The sequence below is a fragment of the Leopardus geoffroyi genome, chromosome C1, assembly GCF_018350155.1.
Source record: "Leopardus geoffroyi isolate Oge1 chromosome C1, O.geoffroyi_Oge1_pat1.0, whole genome shotgun sequence".
In the NCBI taxonomy this organism is placed as follows: Eukaryota; Metazoa; Chordata; class Mammalia; order Carnivora; family Felidae; genus Leopardus; species Leopardus geoffroyi.
In genome coordinates, this window is record NC_059328.1 from 156,513,799 (window position 1) to 156,538,473 (window position 24,675).

The 24,675-nt window shown below is 36.7% G+C and overlaps 1 protein-coding gene across 2 annotated transcripts in view; it reads left to right on the top strand.

Moving 5' to 3' along the window:
• The window catches only part of XIRP2 (xin actin binding repeat containing 2), a 72,916-nt gene that overhangs the window by 40,435 nt on the left and 7,806 nt on the right, over window positions 1-24,675 (top strand). For both annotated transcript variants that reach the window (XM_045480083.1, XM_045480082.1), the window contains 4 exons: window positions 10,996-11,106; window positions 11,963-12,035; window positions 12,962-13,092; window positions 13,736-23,045. In XM_045480083.1, coding sequence (XP_045336039.1) covers window positions 10,996-11,106; window positions 11,963-12,035; window positions 12,962-13,092; window positions 13,736-23,045 — 9,625 coding nt within the window. The remainder of the gene's footprint in view (window positions 1-10,995; window positions 11,107-11,962; window positions 12,036-12,961; window positions 13,093-13,735; window positions 23,046-24,675) is intronic.

Genomic DNA, 24,675 nt, shown 5'->3' on the forward strand with positions numbered 1-24,675 from the left:
TTTAGGCTGGGGTTCAGTTTGTGGGACTTTATCATAAATATTTTGTGCTATTATTCTAAAAATAACAACAGTCCCCCCAAATTATATTGTCTTTGTTTTTTTCTTTTGGAGGATCAAACACAGGAATTTTCCCTTTTTTCCCCTCAACTCCTTTTCCTCCAATGTCCTTATTTTTCTGGGCCTTTTTCATTACTGTGGAGGGAAAGATGGATATTGACAAAGTATACCATCTGAGTAGAGAAAATAGACAAAGAAAAGTAGCAATAATTTGTGGGGAGGAGGGAGTATAAAAAAGTTATCCATGAGAAACTTATAGACACACACAAAACTACTTTTTCTATATTAGAACCAAATGTAAGTATGTAGATTTGTTCCTCTAAAAAGAGTGGTGAGACAGACAATATCATTTCTCACAAAATGCTCGTTAAATCATTTAATAATCACGGCTCTGTGTTTGGCACTTACACTCAGTATAATCTCTCTTCTTATAATCTTGAGATATGTGGTCAAGTATTTATCTTCCAGTATTTCATAGACCACTATACTTGAAATGTTTTAAAGACCTGTCATTCGTTTTTATCAATGAATGTTTGCATCTCATATGCCCTGATCCATCCTTACAGAACAAACCTAATCTGCAGTTATGAGCCTCCAGCAAGTGGATAGGTTTTCTGTCCTTTGCAGTGCACTGGTATTGATAAGTTTAATTGGGAGGAAATCCATTACAGATCAAAGAGTATGTCCTTAAATTTCATTTCATCCGATTTTTTTTCTATAAATCTATAGGAGTTAAGTGGCTCAATTTTTATTAGTTGTTGATATTTTTTATGTAAAATGAAACTACTTAAGCATATACTTAAAGCAAATAGTCTGTGGTCCTTTTTAATAAGAACCTCTTTTCAATTTTGAGACCCCTCAAACTTCTGGCATTGATTTTTTTATTTGTTGAGTCTTGGCACTTGATGACCAATATTATACTAATAGAAAAGATAGTTCACTGAATCACCAACCCTAAAAGAAAGGAAAATGTGTAGTTACCTGCTATAGTAGCGAAAAGGAAGTATATTTTTGTGAAAGACCCAGTGGTTTTTTTTTAAGAATTAATGCACAATACAAATTACTGCAGTTGATTATTAATTTTTGGATTCTTTGAAGACATCTCAGAATTGTGCAGTTCTTCAGCATAGTTAACTGGTTGAAGATAATGCCTCTCCTTTCTTCTTATCCCTACTTCAAACGCACTCTAAGCACATAATATAAGCGAGTTGAATACATCACTTACTGCTTTTAGGTGTTAAAAACATTGGTTCAAAATAGCTGGCTGATGAAATTCTTACAAAAACACTATATTCATGGTATATGTTTATTGTCTTTAAAATTTTGCATAGCGTTCTTCCTTCAATCTCTTTTATTACGTTCATGTGTAATCATCATGTAGAATTAGGAATGGTAGAATTTTAAATGACTTAGACATTATACAAGTGTGAAGAGCCTTGCACATTTCCTTTGTGTACAACACTCAATCAATGGTAGCCCTTCATATCTGTCTCCTTCCATGGTTCCCCACTCTCTGTCCAAGCAGACTACAAATGAGGCTTCTAAGTGAGTCTGAAATTAGTTGTGACTTATTTACCTGATTTGTCACTTGAACTGATGACAAACACCAGCCATAATGTAATATTCCTATCTGCCATTTCAATCTCTTTCCATTCCCCATATTGCTAGTAGATATATTTACCAGTAAAGTTGCAACTAGTTATCCTTTTATTTTTCCCCATTTTTCCTTATTTTGAAGAAAACCCAAATGATCAGAATAATTCATTTGTAACCATAATTAATAATTAACCGACTTTGGGGCACCTGGGTAGCTCCGTTAGTTAGTGTCCAACTCTGGATTTTGTCTTGAAAGTGAAGCCCCATGTCAGGCAGAGCCTGCTTAGGATTCTCTCTTTCTCTCTCTCTCTCTCTCTCTCTCTCTCTCTCTCTCTGCCCCTCCCCCACTTTTGCTCTCTCTCTCTCTCACTCTCTCTCAAAATAAATAAACATTTAAAAAAATAAGAATTACACTGCTTTGTTTGCACAGAAATGCAAACAGAAATGCTTGCATCAGAGCCAAATCTGTTTTATTGGGCTTCTTCCTTTTATTTGGAATTTATATAAAAATTTGAAATGTCATTACTCCCAATGAACAAGACTGATGGCCATAGAGACTCAGAGAGATAGTAAAAGAAGGAGGCAGGTTTGTATACCATGAACTCTTTATGACCTCTTAGCAGGCAAATTGTACTGTCTCAAAGTCATCCTACATGTACTTGTAATGTCATATGGAACATACATTGCCAAGAAACAGGCCCAGTTCTATTCCATTATAAGACATAGTGTTTTCTGTGTTATCTGTTGTCAAAAGTAAATACCTATACTTGTGTTTTTAACTGGTTTCCATTTGGTTAAGAAGACCTCAGTATTCATAAATAATACTTTTTTTAGCAGAGGTAATGGGCACTTTTCATTCTTTTTGACATCTGAAATTGCTTCTATACTTGGGAACTCCTCTACCCAGTGAGGCAGAAGTGGCCTCCACTAGAGAAGCTGCAAATACCATACACTTATTCTCCTAGACTGGCCAGATTCTGGGACCTATGAACTAGACTGCACCAATCAGATACTCCAACTGAGACTTTGCATAAAGAAGTAATGAAATGACATCAGAAGCAGGGACTGTGTTGGAATTAATTTTAATTATGGCTGGTGGCAGGAGATTAGCTACATCCAATTTCAAGAAATAACTATTCTAGAAGCAGCATCCATTATATAGTATTGATAGCTTTGGCAATGAACGTGCCTGGTGTTCAGTGTCAGCAGCATGGGTGCATTCACCAGACGGTTCTGCAGCATTACTCAGCTCTGTTACCATCTATAAAATCTCCAAGTCTTATTTTTGGATATCTTGGAAATTCTATAAATTCCACTCCCCACTTCTGCCACCCAATGTCTCTTTACCAAATTACCTTTCCTGTTTCAATCAGTCAGACTCTGATGGTTGAAACTGAGAGTTGTGATGAGATAAAAAGATATGTAATCTACAAATATTAACTTTTCTTAATTTATTGTCTACATGAGAGTCATACAACAGGACTTTTAGGAAAGAGTTAAGTGTAGTAAGAAATGAGTAATTGTAGATGAAATCACTATGAACTGACTGTTCACTGGGTATCAGTTCATGAAGATGAACCATAGAAAAACTGAATAGGTGATCACAAAGGCAGTCTCTGGCCATGTCTCTGTAGAGTATTTCCATGTCCTAGCAGCCAGAATGATTTGGCAGAGTCATAATATGCACAGGCACTTTTTGCTTATCTCTCTTTTAATAAACCATCCAAATCCACTATTTCTCTGGTGGGGAAAAAAAAAACAAACGTATGTGTTAGAACCTGTTTCTTCTTTAGTTTCTGGGCTTTGTTCTGTAATGAAAAATTCATGGTGAAGTTCGATGGTAAAATTCACAGAAAAGCCATAGACAACCTACTTTCATCCCGTACTTTTTTTTTTTTTTTTTGCCTTGTTTACTGTGTAAATAGCTGACACAAAGTAAGTGTTCAATGAATGTCTGTTAGGTAAATATAGCACACACTAATGTAGCACTCATGAGCCAGGTGTTCACATATATTAACTTACTTCCTCCTCACAATAACCTTCTGAGACAGGCACTGTTATTATTCCCTTATTAGTCCTTTGTATTTGGGGGTAGGGGGAAGAGAACAAGAAATGGACACACTGAAGATCTAACTAACTTGCCCAAAGAAAGTGAGCAAACATGGTCCTAACTCAAGAAGAATGACTCTGGAGTCTGTGCTGTGTGTGTGTGTGTGTGTGTGTGTGTGTGTGTGTGTGTGTGTTTGTATGTTTTATTCAGCTCATAGTCATTAAGCACCCACCATATGTCAGGCACAAAAATTCAATGATGAGTATATTATTTTGCCCTCAAGGAGCTCACTATATCAGAGAAATAGACATATAACAAAAATTAAAGTACAATTATTCTGTGATAGAAAATATAAATGAGGTTTGTTGGGACACAAGGAGGTGACAGAAATTACTCTGAATGAAAGATGGTCAAGGAGGACATGTGAGAACAAAGAATGCTCCTTCTGAGATTTGAAATAATTTTTTCATGAATATAGAATTGCATTCTAGGCAAAAGGAAGATCTTACACAAAAGGTAAAAAGAGTATGATATATTTGTGAATACAGTGAGGCATAACTGAGGCGTGAAGTTGGAGATGCAGGCGAAGCCCAGATAATAAAGAAATTCTAAGTTATGTTAAAGAACTGTTACATTTTTCTAAGACAATCAAGAGCCATTGAAGAAACTTAAATAGGAGAGTAAAATGAATAGATATGCACTGATGAAACATGTTTCTGGCTAACTAAGACTGAAATAAAGGGGGTCAAGTATAGATGGAAGAAGAAAAGTTGGGAGACTACTGAAATAGATTAAATATAAGGAACTTAAATGGGTCAAAAGCTTAGGCTAAAGAGGGCATGGACTCAAGAGATCATTAAACATAGAATTGGCAGGGCTTATAAATCTCTTGGATATTGTTGAGGGAGGGTTGGTAGTGAAGAGGTAGAATTCTTCTGTTTCTTTATTTTGGTTTGCATTAATTAACAGATACATGTAACCTCCGGTTTTCTTTTTTCTTTAAAATATTTTCATTCTTTTTGCAAGTTTTTTTATTTATAATTTCACTGTTCCTTGAGACTCTAAGATTTAGCCTCTTTTATCATACTTTTGTGTTTATTTATATCCTAGTGCTTCTTTGGTTTTAAGATGCTTTATGTCTATGTTGATCTGAAATATTGTATACGTACATATATCTTTAACATACATCTACATAAAACTTCTAGAGGGCATCCTTTACAGTAAATTGAATGTTTATATGTATCCTGCTTTTTGAGTTTGTCAAATAAATACTGTTATTTATATAACTAATATGTTTGATGGCCCAGTTGAGAGTGTATCTTTTATATTTTCTTTTTATGAATCTTCAGCATTTTTGGAAACAGGAATATGGCTCTATAAATAATATTTTTGGAAAGAAGAGGCAGTCAGAGTTCTTGCAGTTAAAGCTGGCATTGCTTATTCAGAAACTTCTTTTTGAAGTCAAATATTTCTACTTTTAAGTGTTTTTTTATTTAAAAAGTTAGGTTTTGCTCTTGGTAGCTAAATAAGACAAAAGCATAATTATTTTCAGTGAAAAAAAGGTGAAATTAATTGAATGATAATACTTCTCCCAGATATTTGTGTAATAAAACTACATAATTCATGCACCTGTATATATTACAAACCTTGCCTCAAGAGAATTTCAAGCTGAGACTTTTTACTCTAATATATGAATATATTTTTATATATTGTACAGATACAGCGATAGATGGATAGATGATTGATAGACATTTAAGTACACTGAGATATAATTATAGAAACTTTTATTAAAACAATGCTGACAATGCCTAGCACACTGTGATGGAGATCATTGGTACTCAAGGGCTGTTGGTTGAATAAATGCATAGGTGAAGCTATATAAAATCAAACATGCTTAGGGATGCAATGATCTCCAAGGAGAAAGTCACTACCTTATCTTAAAAGATTTTTTTTAGTATTTTGCATTAGGATAAAGTATTGTCTTTCATTGATCATAAATATCTCAGCTTGCTTTCTTCATGTCATAGCAATTCTGCTCAATGTATTCTGTTTCTAGATGATGCCTGACAACACTTCAATTTCATCAACTCAGTGAATACTAATTCACTAAAAATAAATACATCCGTCCATCCATCCATCCATCCATCCATCCATCCATACATACAAACTAGTCTATTTAGCACCATGAAGATCATTTTATAAAAAGGCTATCTGAGAATATATTTTTCTGTTTTGAAAGGTTCTTTCCCTTTCTGTATGTTTGTTGCCTTTGTGCATTCTTTGTTTTCTTGGTACAGGCTTCTCCTCCTAAGATGCCAAATACTCCTTATGGCATCACAGCACTGCCATGTTCATCCATAAATGTTCTGATCACTTGCAGTGTTACCAAGGGGCCTCTTTCTGAGAACACTTTGTAAAGTGATTGACACGTTATTGTTATACACATCAGCTTCAGTAATTCTACCAATTATGAAATGTTCAGTATCAAAGACTGTCAGCCAAAATACTAAAAAATAAAATCAGAGGATTATGTGGAAAAAGCTTAGAATCTCAATTTTTAAACTAGATTTAAAATTATAAAATTTTCACACTCTTGGGAAAAAATGTGACTATTTGCCTATGCACTTACTCCTTGATATTTCAGGGCAAGGGGGGAGGGATCATCTACTGTCTGCCAGATGCTAAACATTGAGATTTGAGGATACAGGAGTTTAGTTAAAGGAGAGATTCATATTATAAAATAATGGCTATAAAATGTGATAGGCAGGTAATAAAGATATCTACAGAGAGGATGGAAATACAACAAAAAAAAAGAAGCAGGAATACGTAACTCTCTATAGAAGTTTTCGAACAGAAAATAATTTTTGAGTCGTGATTTCAAAACTGTATAGTGAATGTGGAAAAGCCTTAACCTGAAGCTCAAACCCTAGGGAAATCAAATTTTATATTGTAAATTTTTAAAGCAAATTTTTATTAAAAAAAAAGAAAAACTCATGGCAGAAGAAACACATCTGAATTTGAATATATCCAAATCTAGAGAAACAAAATATATCAATAGAAATTGTTATGCTCATCACTTAAAAGGAAGAACTGATTATTCTTTCAAACCTTGAATCCATTGACATTTTTGCTAACATAAATAGCACATTTTTGGTATTATGTCTGACAAAGATACAAACAGCATTAAAACATCATAACTATTTCTAGATTTATTAAAAATGAGATTAGTGGTGGGTAAAATAGCTAAATTATTGGCATTGAGCATGAACTTTTTTTCCCACCATAGTGAGGCAGTTACTATGCACTATTTTGCCAAACTTTCATCACATTTTGTTTTATTGGGTATACTCCTAAAAGTCAAAATAATAATGAGTCACCATAAAAAAGTTGGTCCTACTCTTTCTTTACTCATTGCACTAGAATGAGTTTGAATTTTTAAATTTTTTTTAATGTGTATTTATTTTTGAGAGAGGGAACGCAAGCAGGGGAGGGGCAGAGAGACAGGGAGACAGAACCTGAAGCAGGCTCTAGGCTCTGAGCTGTCAGCACAGAGCCCAACATGCAACTCAAACCCATGAGCCATAAGATCATGACCTGAGCCGAAGTCAGAGGCTTAACTGCCTGAGCCACCCAGGCTCCTGAGTTTGAATTTTTATTGGTACAAATGTACGACGTTTTTTCCGATAATGATAGTAAGTTGGGTAGGCAGGATGTGATGTCTTTCCTGTGCTGGAGAAATCTCCTTAGAAGAAGTATATATATATCAAGGGTAGCTTTTTGTAAGATACTTGTCTAATATGTGAGCCAACATCAGATTGGTATGAGCTATGCAAACATCATATTATTTTGTGGTTGTGCCACATTCTCTTCTTTAAATTCCAGTATTAGAAGATATCATTCCTTTTTCTATAAATGGAGGGATGAAATGAAAAAAAAAATTAAGTATAATTTAGTGACTTACCCAATATTATGACATACCCAGTAGAGGAGGGAGTTAGTACAAAGTCCCCATTTCTGATTCCTGGTTAATCCATCTGTGAACAACTGCATTTTTGTCTCTTGCAGCCTGAGCTATATTTGAATTTAATATTCAGGAACAAATTTTATTAATTGTTTTGTGTGAATTTATGTATGGTGTTCTTGCCAGAATTCTTTATTACACTTTATTTGTGTAATTTGATTTCTCCTGAGCATCATGATGACCCATCATTTTACCTAACCCTGTATTTTGTAGACACGGCAACTGAGAAGAATGGAAGGCATATTTAAAATCCAAACTTAACTAGCTGCAAAATATGAAGCACAGTAATGATAGAAATAAAATCTTGGCATATTTTAAGATAGATTGGATATGAATTATAGCAACCTGGGGGCAGTAAAATTGATATATGGACAGTAACATACCAAACTAATGTAGCAATTACAGTTCTATTTAGTAATAGCACATAAGTAGAAACTTCCAGCTCTAAACAAAATTTATGTACCCTTGTACTCTTTATGTTGTGTCATCTCCTACAAGAAAACATACTTAGATATGATAGGCATGGATTGTTTTTACTCAAGTAGATACACATTAAGTATAAAGTGCCCAGAAAATGGTAACTTTCAAAATATTTCAAAATTACATCTATTTACTGTTTTTTACTCCCAGTGCTTGCATTTGTCTTAACACACAGATTCAAATCACCAACTCTACTCATTCAACCTGATGATTAGCAGCAAGTATAAGAAGCTAACATTTCTATAGGTTCCAGGCAGGGTTGTCGTTGTTGTTGTTGTTGTTGTTGTTGTTGTTGTTGTTTTAATGTCAACTTGGTGTCACCTATTAGTGAATAATGTGAACAGTGACCAACTCAAAAGTGCATGTCCCAACTAAAAAGGTTGACCACTACTTACTTTGTTCCAGCAAGTAACTCCCATGTTGAAATGTGAACCCAGTGTTGCTGGATCTTCAAAGTTTTCAAAAGCAGGCAGAAATTTTGATTTTTGTAGGGATTAACTAATTCCAATTTTAAAACACCAATAAGCATGTCTGTGGTCCATAGCTTCTCACCTGGAACTAAGTAGAGACATGATTCTATAATAATGGATCGTGGTGCCCTTCAGTAAGGATCTTGGTACTGTTCACGTTCCCACTGTCCTTTGCTTTTTCATTGTCTGTTTAATCTGTATCATAAGAAAGCCATAGAATATTTCCTTTAGGGGCACCTGGATGGCTCAGTTGGCTAAGTGTCCAACTTCAGCTCAGGTCATAATCTTGCGGTTTGTGAGTTCAAGCCCCACATTGGGCTCTGCATTGACAGTGAAGTGCATGCTTGGGATTCTCTATCTCCCCCTATCCTGCTTCCTCTCTCTCTCCCTTCCTTTCTCAAAATAAATCAATAAACTTAAAAAAAGAATATTTCCATTATATCTTCATAGATGGAAACGCTTGTCACAGTTGTAAACAATGATCATGAAAAGACCATGCATTTTTTCTCTTTGCAGCGTTCAATGATTGTTATTGTTCCCTGCAGCCCAGTGTTATTGATCTCCTTAAATAAAACTTAATTATGCAGAGCTTCCTATTAAATCAAATTTTGATTATTTGAACTTAAAGGAAAGGATATGGATTATTTATTTTCTATACTCCCTCTTGAGAAAGTAAAGTACATGATTTGTTTGTTGTTCCATCTCATTTCTAGGACATTCTCTGGCAAATAGAGTGTTGAATGAAATCAATTTGTTAATAGAATTTTGTGATTTTAGTCATTCATTCATTAAGTAAACTTTTCCTTAAGAATATCCAAACTTTTTTTCTTAATTCTCCTTCCTAGAAAAGTAAAATAAGATTGGATCATGCTATATATCTCTAGGCAGATGTCTGATTGCTGCTTGGTTAATCAGAACGTTTACCCTGTATACCAAATACCCTTAGAGGGAAAAAGTCCACTAGCAAAAAAACAAAACCAAAAGAAACAAGTTAAGTTCTCATTAATTAATTATAAACTTATTTTTAGTCTAAAGGATTAGAATTTGACTGCTCAAAACTATTTAACTTTGTGTAAAAAAAATTAGTGCTCATATTTGATGAAAAATAATGGACCTTGGCTCACCTGACTATTTTCTACAAAGACAAATTTTTAAAAATTAGACCTCAAAAACAGTATTTGATGGTCATGTAGATATCAAGATAAAAGTGAACTTCCAATTTCAAACAAGTTCAAATTCATGTGTTCTTAGAATCTCTTCAAATCCTTATTTTTTGAAGTTAAGATTTTTAGCAATATGCCAAATGACTCATCATATCAATCAATCAATCATATACTTATGTCAGATCACATTCTATAGTAACAACAGGGCTGGATCACCAAAATTAATAGGAGCATCAAAGTATCCGATTCAGCCAGGGTCGCCTGTCATAACTTAACCAAAATCAAAAGTTGCCCCATGCATGGAGAGAGACATACATACTAGCATAATATGGTCTGTTTATGTTGGTTACATTTAATGGTTATATTCTTCATTTGAACTCTGGATGTGTCATCAAACTAGATGGCAAACTTGGAGACTAGAATGTCTTTCTGTAAAAAGTTTGGCTGAAAAGTCTTTCTGAAAAGTTGGCTGATAAACAACAAAATACATTTGTTTTCCATAAGGATTTGCATTTTCGTTTTGAGATTCATCTTTCTCATATTATAGCTTACTAAGGGTAGTAAGCAGAATAATGGCTCTTGAAGATACCCATGTCCTAATCTGCAGAATCTGTGAATATATTAAGTTACATGGCAAAGGAGAATTAAGATTGCAAATAAAATTACAGCTGCTAATCAGCTGACCTTTTGACAGGGAGAGAGTCCTGGATTACCCAAATTGGCCCAATGTAATCACAAGGTGGAACAGGGGCTTGGAAGAGAGAATCAGGAATGGAAGTGTGAGAAACCTGAGCAGGAACAGGGCCGTGAGCCAAGGAAAATAAGCACGCTATCTAAAACTGCAAAAGCCAGGGGAATAGATTCTCCCCTAGAGTCTGCAGAAAGGAATGCATACCTTCTAACACCTGTCACCACCCCCAGTGATATCCATTCAGGGATTCTGACCTATAGAACTGTAAAATATATTAAGTTTGTGCAGTTATAAACCAATCACTAAGTTTGTAATAATTTGTAACAGTAGCCAAGAAAACTAATACACTGAGGAACTTTATTTTTTTTCAGAAGACTGTCACTAAAATTGCATTAATAAAAAAAAAAAGTTAACATTTTCAAACTTTTATTTAAACATGGTGTATTTCTTCATTCATTTCCTTTCAGGAGATAATCCACAGCAGCCAAGTGGACATTTCAAGAAGCAGCCAGGAAATGGAAAGAAATGAACAAGCAGCCTCCAAAGCACACAAAAGTGACGTTCTTGAAACAGAAATGGTAACTACTTAGAAACACAATACTTTCCCATTTCCAAAACTGTGTGGAAATTCTAACCTCATTGTAAACGATTGCTTTTAATGTCCTTTATGTATTTAATACCAATATACATCAGCATCTATTTCCCCATTTTGGCACTGATGTTCTTTGAAAAATAAAATCATGCTAAAATTTTAAGTGCACTTTAGTTGTTAATTTATATATGTTCTGTTATACCATGAGCCCATGCATTAAAACAAGGGATAGAGGGGAACCTGGGTAGTTCAGTTGGTTAAGCATCTGACTCTTGATTTTGGCTCAAGATTTGACTCTTGATTTTGGCTCCCAGGATCATGGGGTCACGCTGAATGTGACCCTGCTTAAGATATTCTCAATCTCGGGGCGCCTGGGTGGCGCAGTTGGTTAAGCGTCCGACTTCAGCCAGGTCACGATCTCGCGGTCCATGAGTTTGAGCCCCGCGTCAGGCTCTGGGCTGATGGCTCAGAGCCTGGAGCCTGTTTCCGATTCTGTGTCTCCCTCTCTCTCTGCCCCTCCCCCGTTCATGCTCTGTCTCTCTCTGTCCCCAAAGTAAATAAACGTTGAAAAAAAAAATTAAAAAAAAAAAAAAAAAGATATTCTCAATCTCTCTCTCTCTCTCTCTCTCTCTCTCTCCTCTGTCCCTCCCCCCTGCTTGTTCTCTCTCCCTCTCTCTCAAATTAAAAATTAATTAATTAAGGGATAGAAGTTTAGTTAGCATCTCTCAAAGTGCACCGACGTCTTGAATGAAAATCACTGTGAAATGAAGAATACATATGCAGTACTAAAATAACTAACTTCTTAAAAACATTTATTTATTTAAAATTATCTTTAAACACAGGCCTCTCATCTTGAAAAGCACACTGAGGAAATAAACCAAGCTTCTCAGTTCCATCAATGTGTTCAAGAAACAGGTGAGAATCTGGTATTATTTGACCCCAGTATGCCTTTCTCCTACTCATGTGTCTGGGTTTGAATGGAGGACTTCCAAAGCATAATCCCTCCCACTAAGTACATTTAATAACTATGACTCACAGTCCCAAAGGAGACAAAGTAGTATTTCTATACATAATTAGGTTCTGCCTATGGTAACAGATGCAATAAGCTTCTAAAATAGTTCACTGCCCATCAGTCTTATGAATTCATTCTAAAAGCCTAGAAGGTGATACGCCAGTCATCTCTGAATTGCTTTTTGCCTCGGGCACCTACAGTAAAACTTAATGTTTATCAAGTTCCCTAAGAACAGAAATGTTATCTAGATTGTATTACTTTCAATAACAGATTTTCACACTTCTAAATTCTGTTTTCAATCTACATACATGAAATTAAACTATAGACAAATCTGTACGAGTTTGCATAAGACAGGTACAGGCTGTCTTGCCCATAAAAGGGGAATGAGAAGTTTTGTTGCCTTGAAGACCTAAAAGGGAAGATTTAAGCCAATTGTGATCCAATCATTACTTGAGTCTGTCTGTATTTTGGCTTTATTTTGGTTTTGCAAAGGAAGCAGGTATTCCTTTTCTGTCCTTCTGTGTGCTTTTCTTGTTTTATAACTTATATTATTTTTTCCTAAGCATGAAAGTAAAACATGCTTGTAGAAAACTTGAAAAATATGTACAATTAAAATAACAGTTCCTTCAATTACGACTTCTCATGTAGAGATAACCACCACCATTGCTCTCCCTATATTTCTTGACACTAACTTACATAATGAAATGGTGCCATATGCATATATTTGTACCTTGAACCTTTTCATTTAACATATATTGTGAGAAGCTTCCTTCTCAAACATCATGTTTATTAGTTACATAACATCCCTGGTATTCTTTTCTGTTTGCAGTCATTGATACACCTGAGGATGAAGAGATTCCAAAGGTTTCAACAAAGTTTTTAAAAGAGCAATTTGAAAAGTCTGCCCAGGAAAAGGTCCTTTATTCTGAGAAAGAGATGACCCCAGCCAAGCAGATTAAGGTAAACAATATCTCTATATGGAAACATATTAAGTGTAAAACCAGATGTAAATGCATAGCATTTTCAAATTATTGAATGTTTTATGTGGTTTTTCAACTAAATCTGGAGCCATTAATTTTTTCCCCCATAAGGAGAATATTATTCTACATGAGAAAAGCAGTAGAGTTAAAACTTTTCTCACTAAAAAAAAATAGGGAAGAAAAAATTATATATGCTCTAAAGTTTAATAACTAGCATTAGATAAAATAATAAAGTCAATTTTAAATGTCAGATACTCTGCTTAAAATTCCAAGGAAAACAAAATAATTCTCAAAAGTACTTTAAGACTTTTACTGTTATCCCTCTAGATTACTCAACACAGTATATTAAGTAAAGGAGGAAGAAAAATCAAGATTATGTGTAAATGTTAAAATACTGACTTGTTGATGTATTGAATGGGGAATAGAACCCTAAAAGCGCAAATGAATTATAGGAAAGATAGTAACAAAACTGAATATTGCTTCTAAGTAGGTCTTTAAAAGGAGTATGTCTTCTGCTGTTTCCAAAGGAGATATCATAGCAGGTGGACAGGTAAGGGACAGTGCCTAGGAAATATTCACCACTACACCCATTTTTATAAGATTTGACTTTCTTTCCCTTCAAGATTGAAAGTGAATATGAAGAGAGTTTAAAACCATCATCAGTTGTGGGTCCCTCTTCTACTTCTTGCACTTCGACCAGCCAGAGGAAGGAAACATCAACCACAAAACATAGCACCCACAGTGCCACTTCCTCAACTCTAGCACAAGTTAATGCCACCTCTACGGGAAAGACAGAAGAATTTCCTCCTCCCCCACCTGAAATATTTCAAGCTCCAATAGATGGGACAGCATTTTCCCAGTCCCCTGAATTCCCCAACCCTCCTAGAACACCACCAGTACCCAAAGAATTATATTCTAAGCAAAGAAATTTGTACGAATTAAACCGTTTATATAAACACATCCATCCTGAGTTAAGAAAAAACTTAGAAAAACATTATATCAGTGAGGTTTCTGAAATTGTCTCTAGTCAAGTGAACCCAGGGAGCTCAGTTTTAGCAGATGTGCAACAAGCCCGGTATGTTTTTGAAAATACAAATGACAGTTCTCAAAAGGCTCTGAACTCAGAAAGAGAACACTTGGAGTGGGATGAAATTCTGAAGGGGGAGGTGCAGTCCATGAGATGGATCTTTGAGAATCAGCCATTAGATTCCATCAACAACGGCTCTCCAGATGAAGATAACATCAACGGGGGCATTGCTGATCAAGAAATCATTGCTGGTGGCGATGTGAAATATACAACATGGATGTTTGAAACCCAACCCATAGATGCACTGGGTGATCATTCTTCTGGCATGGAAGAAAATGCTGAGAAAATTCCTGAACTAGCCAGAGGAGATGTCCGCACAGCCCGGTGGATGTTTGAAACAAAGCCATTAGACTCAATGAATAAAATGCACCAAGGTCAAGAAGAATCAGTGGTAACCACCATAAAGGACATCACCGGTGGGGATGTCAAGACTGTGAGGTATATGTTTGAAACTCAACATCTGGATCAGCTTGGACAGCTTCATTCAGTGGATGAAGTTCACCTTCTGCAACTCAGGTCTGAACTCAAAGAAATTAAAGGAAATGTGAAGAGAAGTATAAAATGTTTTGAAACTCAACCATTATATGTTATTAGGGATGGTTTAGGTCAAATGCTAGAAATTAAAACTGTTCACAGAGAAGATGTTGAAAAGGGAGATGTGAGAACAGCACGTTGGATGTTTGAAACACAGCCCTTGGACACAATTAACAAGGATATCACAGAAATTAAAGTTGTCCGAGGAATATCCATGGAAGAAAATGTCAAAGGTGGGGTGAGTAGGGCAAAGTGGTTATTTGAAACTCAACCTTTGGAGAAAATCAAAGAAGAATCAGAAGAGGTCATCATTGAAAAGGAAACAATAATAGGTACAGATGTCTCCAGAAAGTGTTGGATGTTTGAAACACAGCCATTAGACATTCTAAAAGAAGTTTCCGATGCAGATCCTCTAAGATCTGAAAAGATAATAGGGGGTGATGTACAAACTACTAAGCATCTATTTGAAACACTTCCAATAGAGGCTTTAAAAGATAGCCCTGATGTAGGAAAACTTCAAAAAATTACTGCTTCTGAAGAAGAAAAGGGGGATGTTAGACACCAAAAATGGGTTTTCGAAACCCACCCTCTGGAAGACATTAGAGAAGATAAAAAAGAGTACATACGAACAGTGAAACTTGAAGAAGTTGACAGAGGTGATGTAAAGAATTACACACATATCTTTGAATCAAACAATTTAATTAAATTTGATGCATCACATAAAATACAGGTGGAAGGAGTCACGAGAGGTGCTGTAGAGTTAAATAAATCACTCTTTGAAACAACACCACTATATGCCATTCAAGATCACCTTGGAAAATATCATCAAGTAAAGACAGTCCAACAAGAAGAAATCCTAAGAGGTGATGTACGGAGTTGTAGGTGGCTGTTTGAAACAAGGCCCATTGACCAGTTTGATGAAAGCATTCATAAATTCCAGATAATTAGAGGAATATCTGCTCAAGAAATACAGACTGGAAATGTGAAGTCTGCTAAGTGGCTATTTGAAACTCAACCTCTTGATTCAATTAAATATTTTAGTAATATGGAAGAAGTAGAAAGTAAAACTGAACAAGCTACAGATATTGTTAAAGGGGATGTCAAAACTTGTAGATGGCTTTTTGAAACCCAACCAATGGAGTCTCTTTATGAAAAAGTTTCATTAATGAGTGACTGTGAAGAAATTCGTAAAGGAGATGTCAAAGCCTGCACTTGGCTCTTTGAAACTAAGCCTCTTGATACCATAAAAGATGACTCTGAAGCAACAGTCAAGTTGCAAACTGTAAAACAGGAGGAGATCCAAGGTGGGGATGTTCGTACAGCATGTTTTCTTTTTGAGACAGAAAATTTGGACAGCATACAAGGAGAAGAAGGAAAAGAAATCAAGGCCATGGAAATGGATATCCAAGCCGGAGATGTCTCCAGCATGAGGCATAAGTTTGAAAATCAGTCCTTAGATTCTATAAGTTCCAGTTCAGAGGAAGTTTTGAAAAAGATCAAAGCCCTAAAGACTGAAGATATTCAGAAAGGCAATGTTTTAAATTGTAGGTGGCTTTTTGAAAACCAGCCAATTGATATGATAAAAGAGAGCCAAGAAGGTGATGAATTAGTTAAGACAGTGACAGACATACAAGGTGGGGATGTAAGGAAGGGGTGTTTTATTTTTGAGACTTTTTCTTTAGATGAGATTAAAGAAGAATCTGACTGTGTCAGTACCAAGAAAACAATTGCTGAAGAAGTAATGAAGGGTGACGTAAAAAGCTATAGAATGCTCTTTGAAACCCAGCCACTCTATGCAATTCAAGACCGAGAAGGGTATTATCATGAAGTGACAACAGTTAAAAAGGAAGAGGTGATTCATGGAGATGTACGAGGAACGAGGTGGCTTTTTGAAACAAAACCATTAGACTCAATTAATCAGTCAGAGACTGTGTATGTTATTAAATCTGTCACACAAGAAGACATTCAGAAGGGAGATGTTAGTTCTGTCAGATACAGATTTGAAACCCAACCATTGGATCAGATTTCAGAAGAATCACGTGATACCGTGTCCACTGTAGACTATATTCAAGGTGGAGATGTAAAAACAAGTAAACAACTTTTTGAATCTGAAAATTTTGATAAGAATACATATATAAGAACAGTAAGTGTCAATGAAATACAAAAGGGCAATGTTAAAACATCTACTTGGCTGTTTGAAACGCACACTATAGATGAACTGAGAGGAGAAGGGTCAGAATATGAAAATATCAAAACCGTCACCCAGGAAGATATACAGAAAGGTGATGTTAAGCAGGCAGTATGGCTTTTTGAAAATCAAACTTTGGACTCTATTAAGGAAGCAGATGAAAGCACCACAAAAATCATCAAGGAAGAAATCCCTCCTTCTGATGTCAAAACAACTACATGGCTCTTTGAAACTACACCCCTTCATGAATTTAATGAAAGTAGGGTAGAGAAGGTAGAAATTATTGGCAAGAGCATTAAGGAAACGTTGGAAGAACTCTATTCTCAAAAAGTTATTGAGGCTCCTGGAATTATCATTGAAGCTGATGAAGTTGGGGATGTTCGAATGGCAAAATACAAGCTAATGAATCAAGCCTCTCCTGAGATACAGAAAGAAGAAATTATTAGGGTTGATCTCAAAAATATAATGGTGAACCTACTCTCCAAACGAGACTGTACAAAAAGGGAGATTTTGGTTAGTGAAGAAGAGAAGGGAAATGTTAATTTGACCAAAACTCAATTATTAAACAGATCAACAGAATTTCATGCTGAAAAAGAAGAAATAGTGAGTGGTGATGTACAACAAGCAATAAAAAACCTGTTCTCTGAGGAAAGATCTGTAAAGAAAGGCATTTTAATTCAAGAAGATGAAAAAGGAGATATTAACATGACTATCTATTGTCTTCTTCATGAAAACACTGGTGACACAATTGAGCGTGAAGAAGTAATAGGGGGTGATGTGAAACGTACCATTCATAGTTTGCTATCTTCCATATCAAACAATAAAATATCTGAAAGGGCTAAAATCGATGCCTCTGAGAGGGGAAATGTTCAGTTTTTCACAACATGCATAGAAATTGGAGCTTTGGATTATCTTAAGCAACTCCAGACAGGGTCAAATGAAACACTAACAGCTGGGAAACAAGAAAGAGAGGAAGAAATAATTGGTGGTGATGTGGAGGGCACAAAACTGTTACTGAAGAAAAGGCAATCTCGGGTTGAACGTACTGTTAACGAAACTGACATCATCCCAGGAGATGTGCAGAATACAGTTAAGGTTTTTATGACAGAGCCTCAGACTACATTTTGCAAGACACCCAAAGAAGAAATTATAAAAGGTGATTTGAAATCAACCCTAAATTCCCTCAACCAGGCCATAAGTCAGAAAACAGTAGCTAAAACAGAAGAAATTATAAAAAGTGACATGCTGGCCACATTCAAGTCACTTAAGGAATCAAGCCACCAATGGAAAGAATCTAAACAACCCAATGCCATCCCTGATGATATTGAGAAAGCTATTGAATGCCTTGAAAAGACTGCAAACACAAGGACAGAAATCCTGAAAAAGGAGCTTATCCGAGATGACCTTGAAATGTCACTAAGGAATCTGAAAAAAGCACAGAGAGCTTTTAAAGAGGTGGATAAGAAAAGTGTAATGAAAGAAGATGTGAAGGCGGTGATGGTAGGTTCTTCAGAAGAGCAGAAAACAAAGATTCATCAGATGGCTGAACAGAGGGACAAAAAAAGTGTTCTTCAGCCAAGACCAGGACCTTTTGAACCAGCAGCCAGGTGGCAAGGGGGAACAGATACTCCCAATCAAACTACAGGCAAATCTTGTCATGGGAATTTAATAGAAGAAAGAACTGAACTTAATCTTCCAAAAGCCCCAAAAGGCACCGTAAAGATTGTCATAGATCGTGAACAAAACAACGACGCTCTTGAGAAAAACCTTAGAAGGCTATCTAATTCACACCACAAAGCTAGTAAAAATGTGTTGGAATCAGGGGACAAAATGGGTGTCTGGATGGATACCACAGCAGAGCAGCATTTTGGTGATGAACATATGAGCAGACAATTGACTTCAACTGTGTCAGCTAAGGAAAATCTAAAAACTAAGGAATCAGAGACAGTGAGAGAACAGAAGAAGGATGCGGTCTTTAACTCTACCCAATCTGTTGATAAAACAATTGGAAGGCAACAGACTCAAACTTGCGAACTGAGAAATGACCACCAGAAGATTGAGTCTTTCTCTGTAAAGAGTCCAAAAAATACCAAACAGACTAAAATATCAACAGATAAACAAAGCCCTAAGCCCAGTCCAACCCAGAGTCTAGTCAACAAGACAGTTGTGGAAACTTGCGAAGTTTCGGAGGACTTTCAGAAGCAAACTTCATTAAAGCAAGAAATACAATGTTCTAGTAAAGGTATAAGGAAGAACATGAACCCTCAGCCAATTTTGCCTATAGATCAAGATATATCAAATACAACAGAAGTAAAAGTCTCCCCAAAAAGCCACAGTAAATTTAAGGCAAGTGACAAAAAGCAGGCTGATGTTCATCTGAAGAGTCAGGACTTTCTAATGAGGACAAATACTTCCACAGACTTAAAAAGGGCAATGGAAATGTCCTTTAATTCAATCAGTTTTAACCCTGAAAATAATTTAAAAGAAAGTGAGTGTTCTCTTCCACCTCCATCTCCACCTCCTGCTCCACCTTCCAATGCGTCGTCTGAAATTGAATTTCCTCTTCCTCCTCCACCTCCTTTAATGATGTTGCCTGAAAAAAACGTTTTTCCTCCCTCACTGTCCACAGAGATGATAAAGGCTGAAATTGAAAGTTTCCCAGGCCTCCCTCTTCCTCCACCACCAGAAGATGAGAAATCTGAATGTCTGTCAATGTTTCCGCCACCTCCCCCTCCTCCAACCCCATCTCTTAAACCATCGCATCTCCTTCCCTCCTCTGTTCAAGAAAAGCGAAGTGGAGCAATCATACAATATTCCCAAGAAGAAGCCTCAAGTTCGCAGCAAACTCATTCTCAGGCTAAAGTCCTAACAGGAAAATCGGGAGTAATTTTGCCACCTCCCACATTCCCCAAACCCAAATTTTTCAAACAGATGGAAGATAAAAAGAATCATGGTTCCCCAAGAGGTGAATTGGAAAATTCCCCACCAGATATGGAATGTAAAGCCACTCCCTCGAAGGATCAGAAAAAAGTAATAATGGTGACTAGCAGTGAACACACAGAGATGAAGCAGAACTTATCTAGAAATCTTGATGAAAGCAAACAATTTTCTATGGATTCTAAAAGATCTCTCTCACAGACAGTTCCAGAAACTTCACAACCCAAGGAAAACACAATAGCACCTCTGGTAAAATCGCATTCATTCTCAGCAGGCTCAGGACAACAAAGTCCAAAACCTTATATGAGAAAATTTAAGACACCTTTAATGATTGCTGAAGAAAAGTATAGACAACAAAGAGAAGAGCTTGAAAAACAGAAACATGAGAGTTCTTGCTACAAGATAGTCAAAACAGAAAGCCCAAATCAAAATATGTCAGAGTTGAAAAAGGAAGTGCTGTTACAAAAAACAAATGAGGTGGTTCCCCTACCCGGAATGGACTCTCGAAGTCATTCTCAAGTACTAGGAGTGGGCGCGGATAACCCGCCTTCCACAACACCAGCGGTGACGGTTGCTGCCGAGGGGCGCCAACGTACTCTACCAGCCTCAGAAGACAAAGATACCATGGAAAAGGAGGTTTTACAGAGCTCGAGGGACACGCTACAATCTATATCAGCTTGTGAAATTAAACAGAGTCACCAGGAATGTAAGACACAACAAGCACAACAGAAGTATGTGGAGGAGCAGTTGCACTTGCCCCAAAGAAAACCAGTTTCCCCAAGTTTCACAGTTAAGAGTACCAAGCTTCCAACTGCAGATCACAAATTAAATGAAACAGACCACATCTATGAAAGCCATAAAAAGCAATCTGAAGTCGATGTTCAAACCATTAGCAAACAACAGTACCAGAAAACTGAGAAAACTGAAGCAAGCACTGAATATAGTAATAAGCAATCTGTAGCTGAAAAATATTGTCAATTACCTAAGAAGGAGAAAAGAGTAACAATCAAATTGCCTACAGAACCCACAGGGAAAAGCCATGAAAATAAACTCAATATAGTTCATGAGAAGCAAAGGGAATATAGAGAATCTGAGAGCGGGAAACTTCCAGGAAACGAAAGAACAAATCAGGAAGCATCAATGGCGGGTCCAAAGGAAGAGAGACTAACAGTGGAAAGAAAACAAGAACATTTGAATAAATCGGCACAGAAGGTAGTCAAGCAAAAGGTTACTGATGTACATCTTGATTCACAGACACAGAATTTTCAGCAAACACAAATACAGACTTCTGAAAGTCAAGTTGAACATAAAAAATTGCCCGAGCCGTATAATAAGCTGCAGGAAGAAAAATGTCTTGGAGTCAAGGGCATACAACAGAAACAAGTCTTTTCTAATACTAAAGATTCAAAGCAAGAGATTACACAGAACAAATCTTTATTTTCCTCTGTGAAAGAATCCCAGCAGGATGATGGAAAATGTGCTGTAAATATATTGGAATTCTTGAGAAAACGTGAAGAACTACAACAGATTTTGTCTAGGGTAAAACAGTTTGAAGCAGAGCCAGATAAAAATGGCCTTAAAACATTTCAGACACTGTTAAATATTATTCCAGTATGGCTATTAAGTGAAGAAAAAAGACAATATGGAGTTTGCATTGCTATGGAAAATAACATAGAAAAAATCAAAGAAGAAATAACGCATATTAAAACTCAAGCAGAGGAAATGCTTATGTCCTGTGAGGATATAATTCAAACAGCCATGATATCCTCCAAAGCAGGAAAGCAGAGGCATAAACCCACCAGCCTTAACGAAACGTTACCTAAAATGCCTAATGTTAGCGAACAGCAAGAAAATACGATTGTAGAAAAAACAGAACACTGCCAAGTAGCAACTCACCATGAAGCAACTGCCCACAATCATGTGAAAACCCATCAGGAAATTAAATTAGATAATAGCAAGATCTCTCCTCCCTCCTTAAAAACACGCCCACCGTCACCAACTTTTATAACAATCGAGTCTACTGCCCGGCGAACAGAAACCTCTACTAAGGATGAGCTCTCTCAGTCCCCTAAAAAGGACAGTTTTGCTGAACCATCGCCAAGAACTCCCATGGCACAAACATCTAGAGTTGGCAGAGCAGATGCGTCCCCTCCTCCGCCCAGGAGTCGCTCTGAGCAGCTTGTCAAACTCAAAGACACCACTGCAAAGCTGTCCAGAGGGGGCGTCCCGTGCACATCAGGAACCCCGGTTCCGATTGTGGAGAAAAGGTCTGAGATCATCGCGTCTCCTGCAACACTTCGTCGTCAAATTAAGATAGAAACCCGTGGTAGGGACTCTCCACCCACAATCACAATACCTATAAGTGTAAACCATGTAGATAGTGGTTCCTTCAGAGGATCCATGGAAGCTCAAGAGGAAGTTAGGCAAGTGGAGAAAAGGGCGACTTACTTTCACAAAGACGCTGGGAATTCCGCGCAGCGCCTCCTGCCGGACACTGAAAGTTTTGACGCGGTGGAAATCATCCGCAAGGTCGAAGGGCCCCGCCGCTCAGAGCACACGCAGAGGTTTGAAGCCGCCAACCAAACTGTCCAAATGGCTGAAAATTTCGTGAGTGACCATGAAGATGAAATAAACAGATGGTTCAGGGAATTTGAAGATGGCCCAGCTTTTGAAGCAGAGTCAAATAGAAGAGTTTATACCAATGGAGAAACAAACCATAATATTAAACAAGAAAGTCATTCGTTTTGTAAGGAGGAATTTGGATTAACATCTCTAGAAAATACGAGTTTTACGGGCTTTTCTTGCAACCGTCCTAGAGAGCTACAAGAAAAAATCTCTGTCAAGCAGCCCAGCGTCCGCTCTGAAACAAGGACGCTAAGTGAACATTTCTCAGGTGTGGATGCATTTGAGGGCCAAGTTGTTGGGTCGAGGATGACGGTCTCTTCATCACATAGCTCAGAAGCTGGCAAATCTGGCTTTGACTTCAAGCATGCCCCGCCAACCTATGAAGATGTCATCGCTGGCCATATTTTGGATATTTCTGATTCACCTAAAGAACTCAGGAGGAATTTTCAGAAGGCATGGCAGGAGAGTGAAAGCGTTTTCAAAAGCCTGGGTTGTGCAACCTCAGATGCTTCTGCCACTGAGATGAGAACCACCTTCCACGAGGACTCTGCATTTATCAGTGGTAAATGAGAGTGTGCAGAGTGTGAAGATTAACCCGCTTAAAGGCACATGTTCCATAGCTAGGATGGCTTGCAGTTAGAAGGGTGCTTGGCAATAACCAAAAACTAACAGCTTTCCCTGGTGGAGGATCTCCTTCTCTTTACAATGCTCACTCGCTCTTACTGCTTTCTTTTCACAAAAGCATCTAACACAGGATTCATCTGCACTGTGTGAGAATAACAACATAGATTGATTGAGACCTGTATTTGTCAAGGTAGATAAGACGAGGTAGAGCAGCAGATACAATCATTGTTGCTGTGATAGCATTGACAATTATATGTAACAGTGTATTTATTAATAACGGTACACACATAGCACATTATTTATATTTTTATTAAAAGTTAATATTTTATCCACTTGTTTAAGACAATATGAGGTAATATGTATTGGCCTACTATTGACATATTTTTAACTGCCAGACTTGAGTGGTGTTGTGTTTGAATTCGACACAGCCTGCTAATAACCCAAGAAACAATTTATACCCTTCATGTGTGCTTTCATGATTTGTATTGATTGATATCTTTGATGAAAATATACATATGGAATTAGACCTTTTGTATATAGAATTATTGTTATTAAATTGGATGCGTTACTGTTTTCTAATGGCACTATTTTTATTCTATAACTAATTTCATTTCACCTTTCTTAAACTCCAAATGATAGTTCACTTGGCCTCATTCACACATGAACATGGACAATACATTTTAAAAATTTGACTATATTTAGAAGGAGGGAAATTCAAAACACATGGAGTTAGTACATATTTTTTAACATCAGAAAACACTTTATTTCTTTTTATTTCTCTACATTTTACAATTAATGAGGCTTTACAATAAAAAGATTTGACATAATTAATGTGCACCATTAACGTAGTCCATTCTTTTAAACAGATTGAAAGGAATAGGAAGTTTAAAAATAAAAACTGCTGAAACCAATAATTATCCCTCTATCATATTTGCAACATATGTGTCTAGTTTATCAGATTAATATGACTTCTTAATGTGCTTGCTTCTGGCATAATCAAGCAAAGCTGTCCAATTAATTTCAAATGCTCAGTTTCTGTTAAGATAGCTAAAAGCATGTAGAAAAGACAAAAAAGGAAAAAAAAAAACCCCACCCGGTGTTAAATATAGAAATATGTGTCCTACCAAATAAACAGAGGAGATCTCTTACTAGCTCAAATTGAGCATTGAGGCTCTAAAATACACACTTATTTGGAAAAGGAACCCTGAGCATATATGACTTTATATATAACTTATATGAAAGCTTAGTTCGTCTCATGGGATTGTAGGGAGGATCAAAACAGTACTGAGGTGAAAGTTCTATGTCAGTTTTGAACCACTGTCTAAGCACTACTGTGATTCACAGGAGCTGGCATCCACCTGAGCACCGCAGCAGGGGGCCACAGGGATGATATAGCCAGGGAAGAGGTAGGGAACATGTAAAAGGCAAACGTGAGAATCCCAAAAGCCCTACAATCTAAAGCCATTTAGATTGAGGAGAAATGGCCCTGAACGTCTCAACATATTCAGGAGTCTTGCTGTATTAAAGTTAGGAAAAGGTGTCACAGAGCCAACACGAAGTCATCAAGG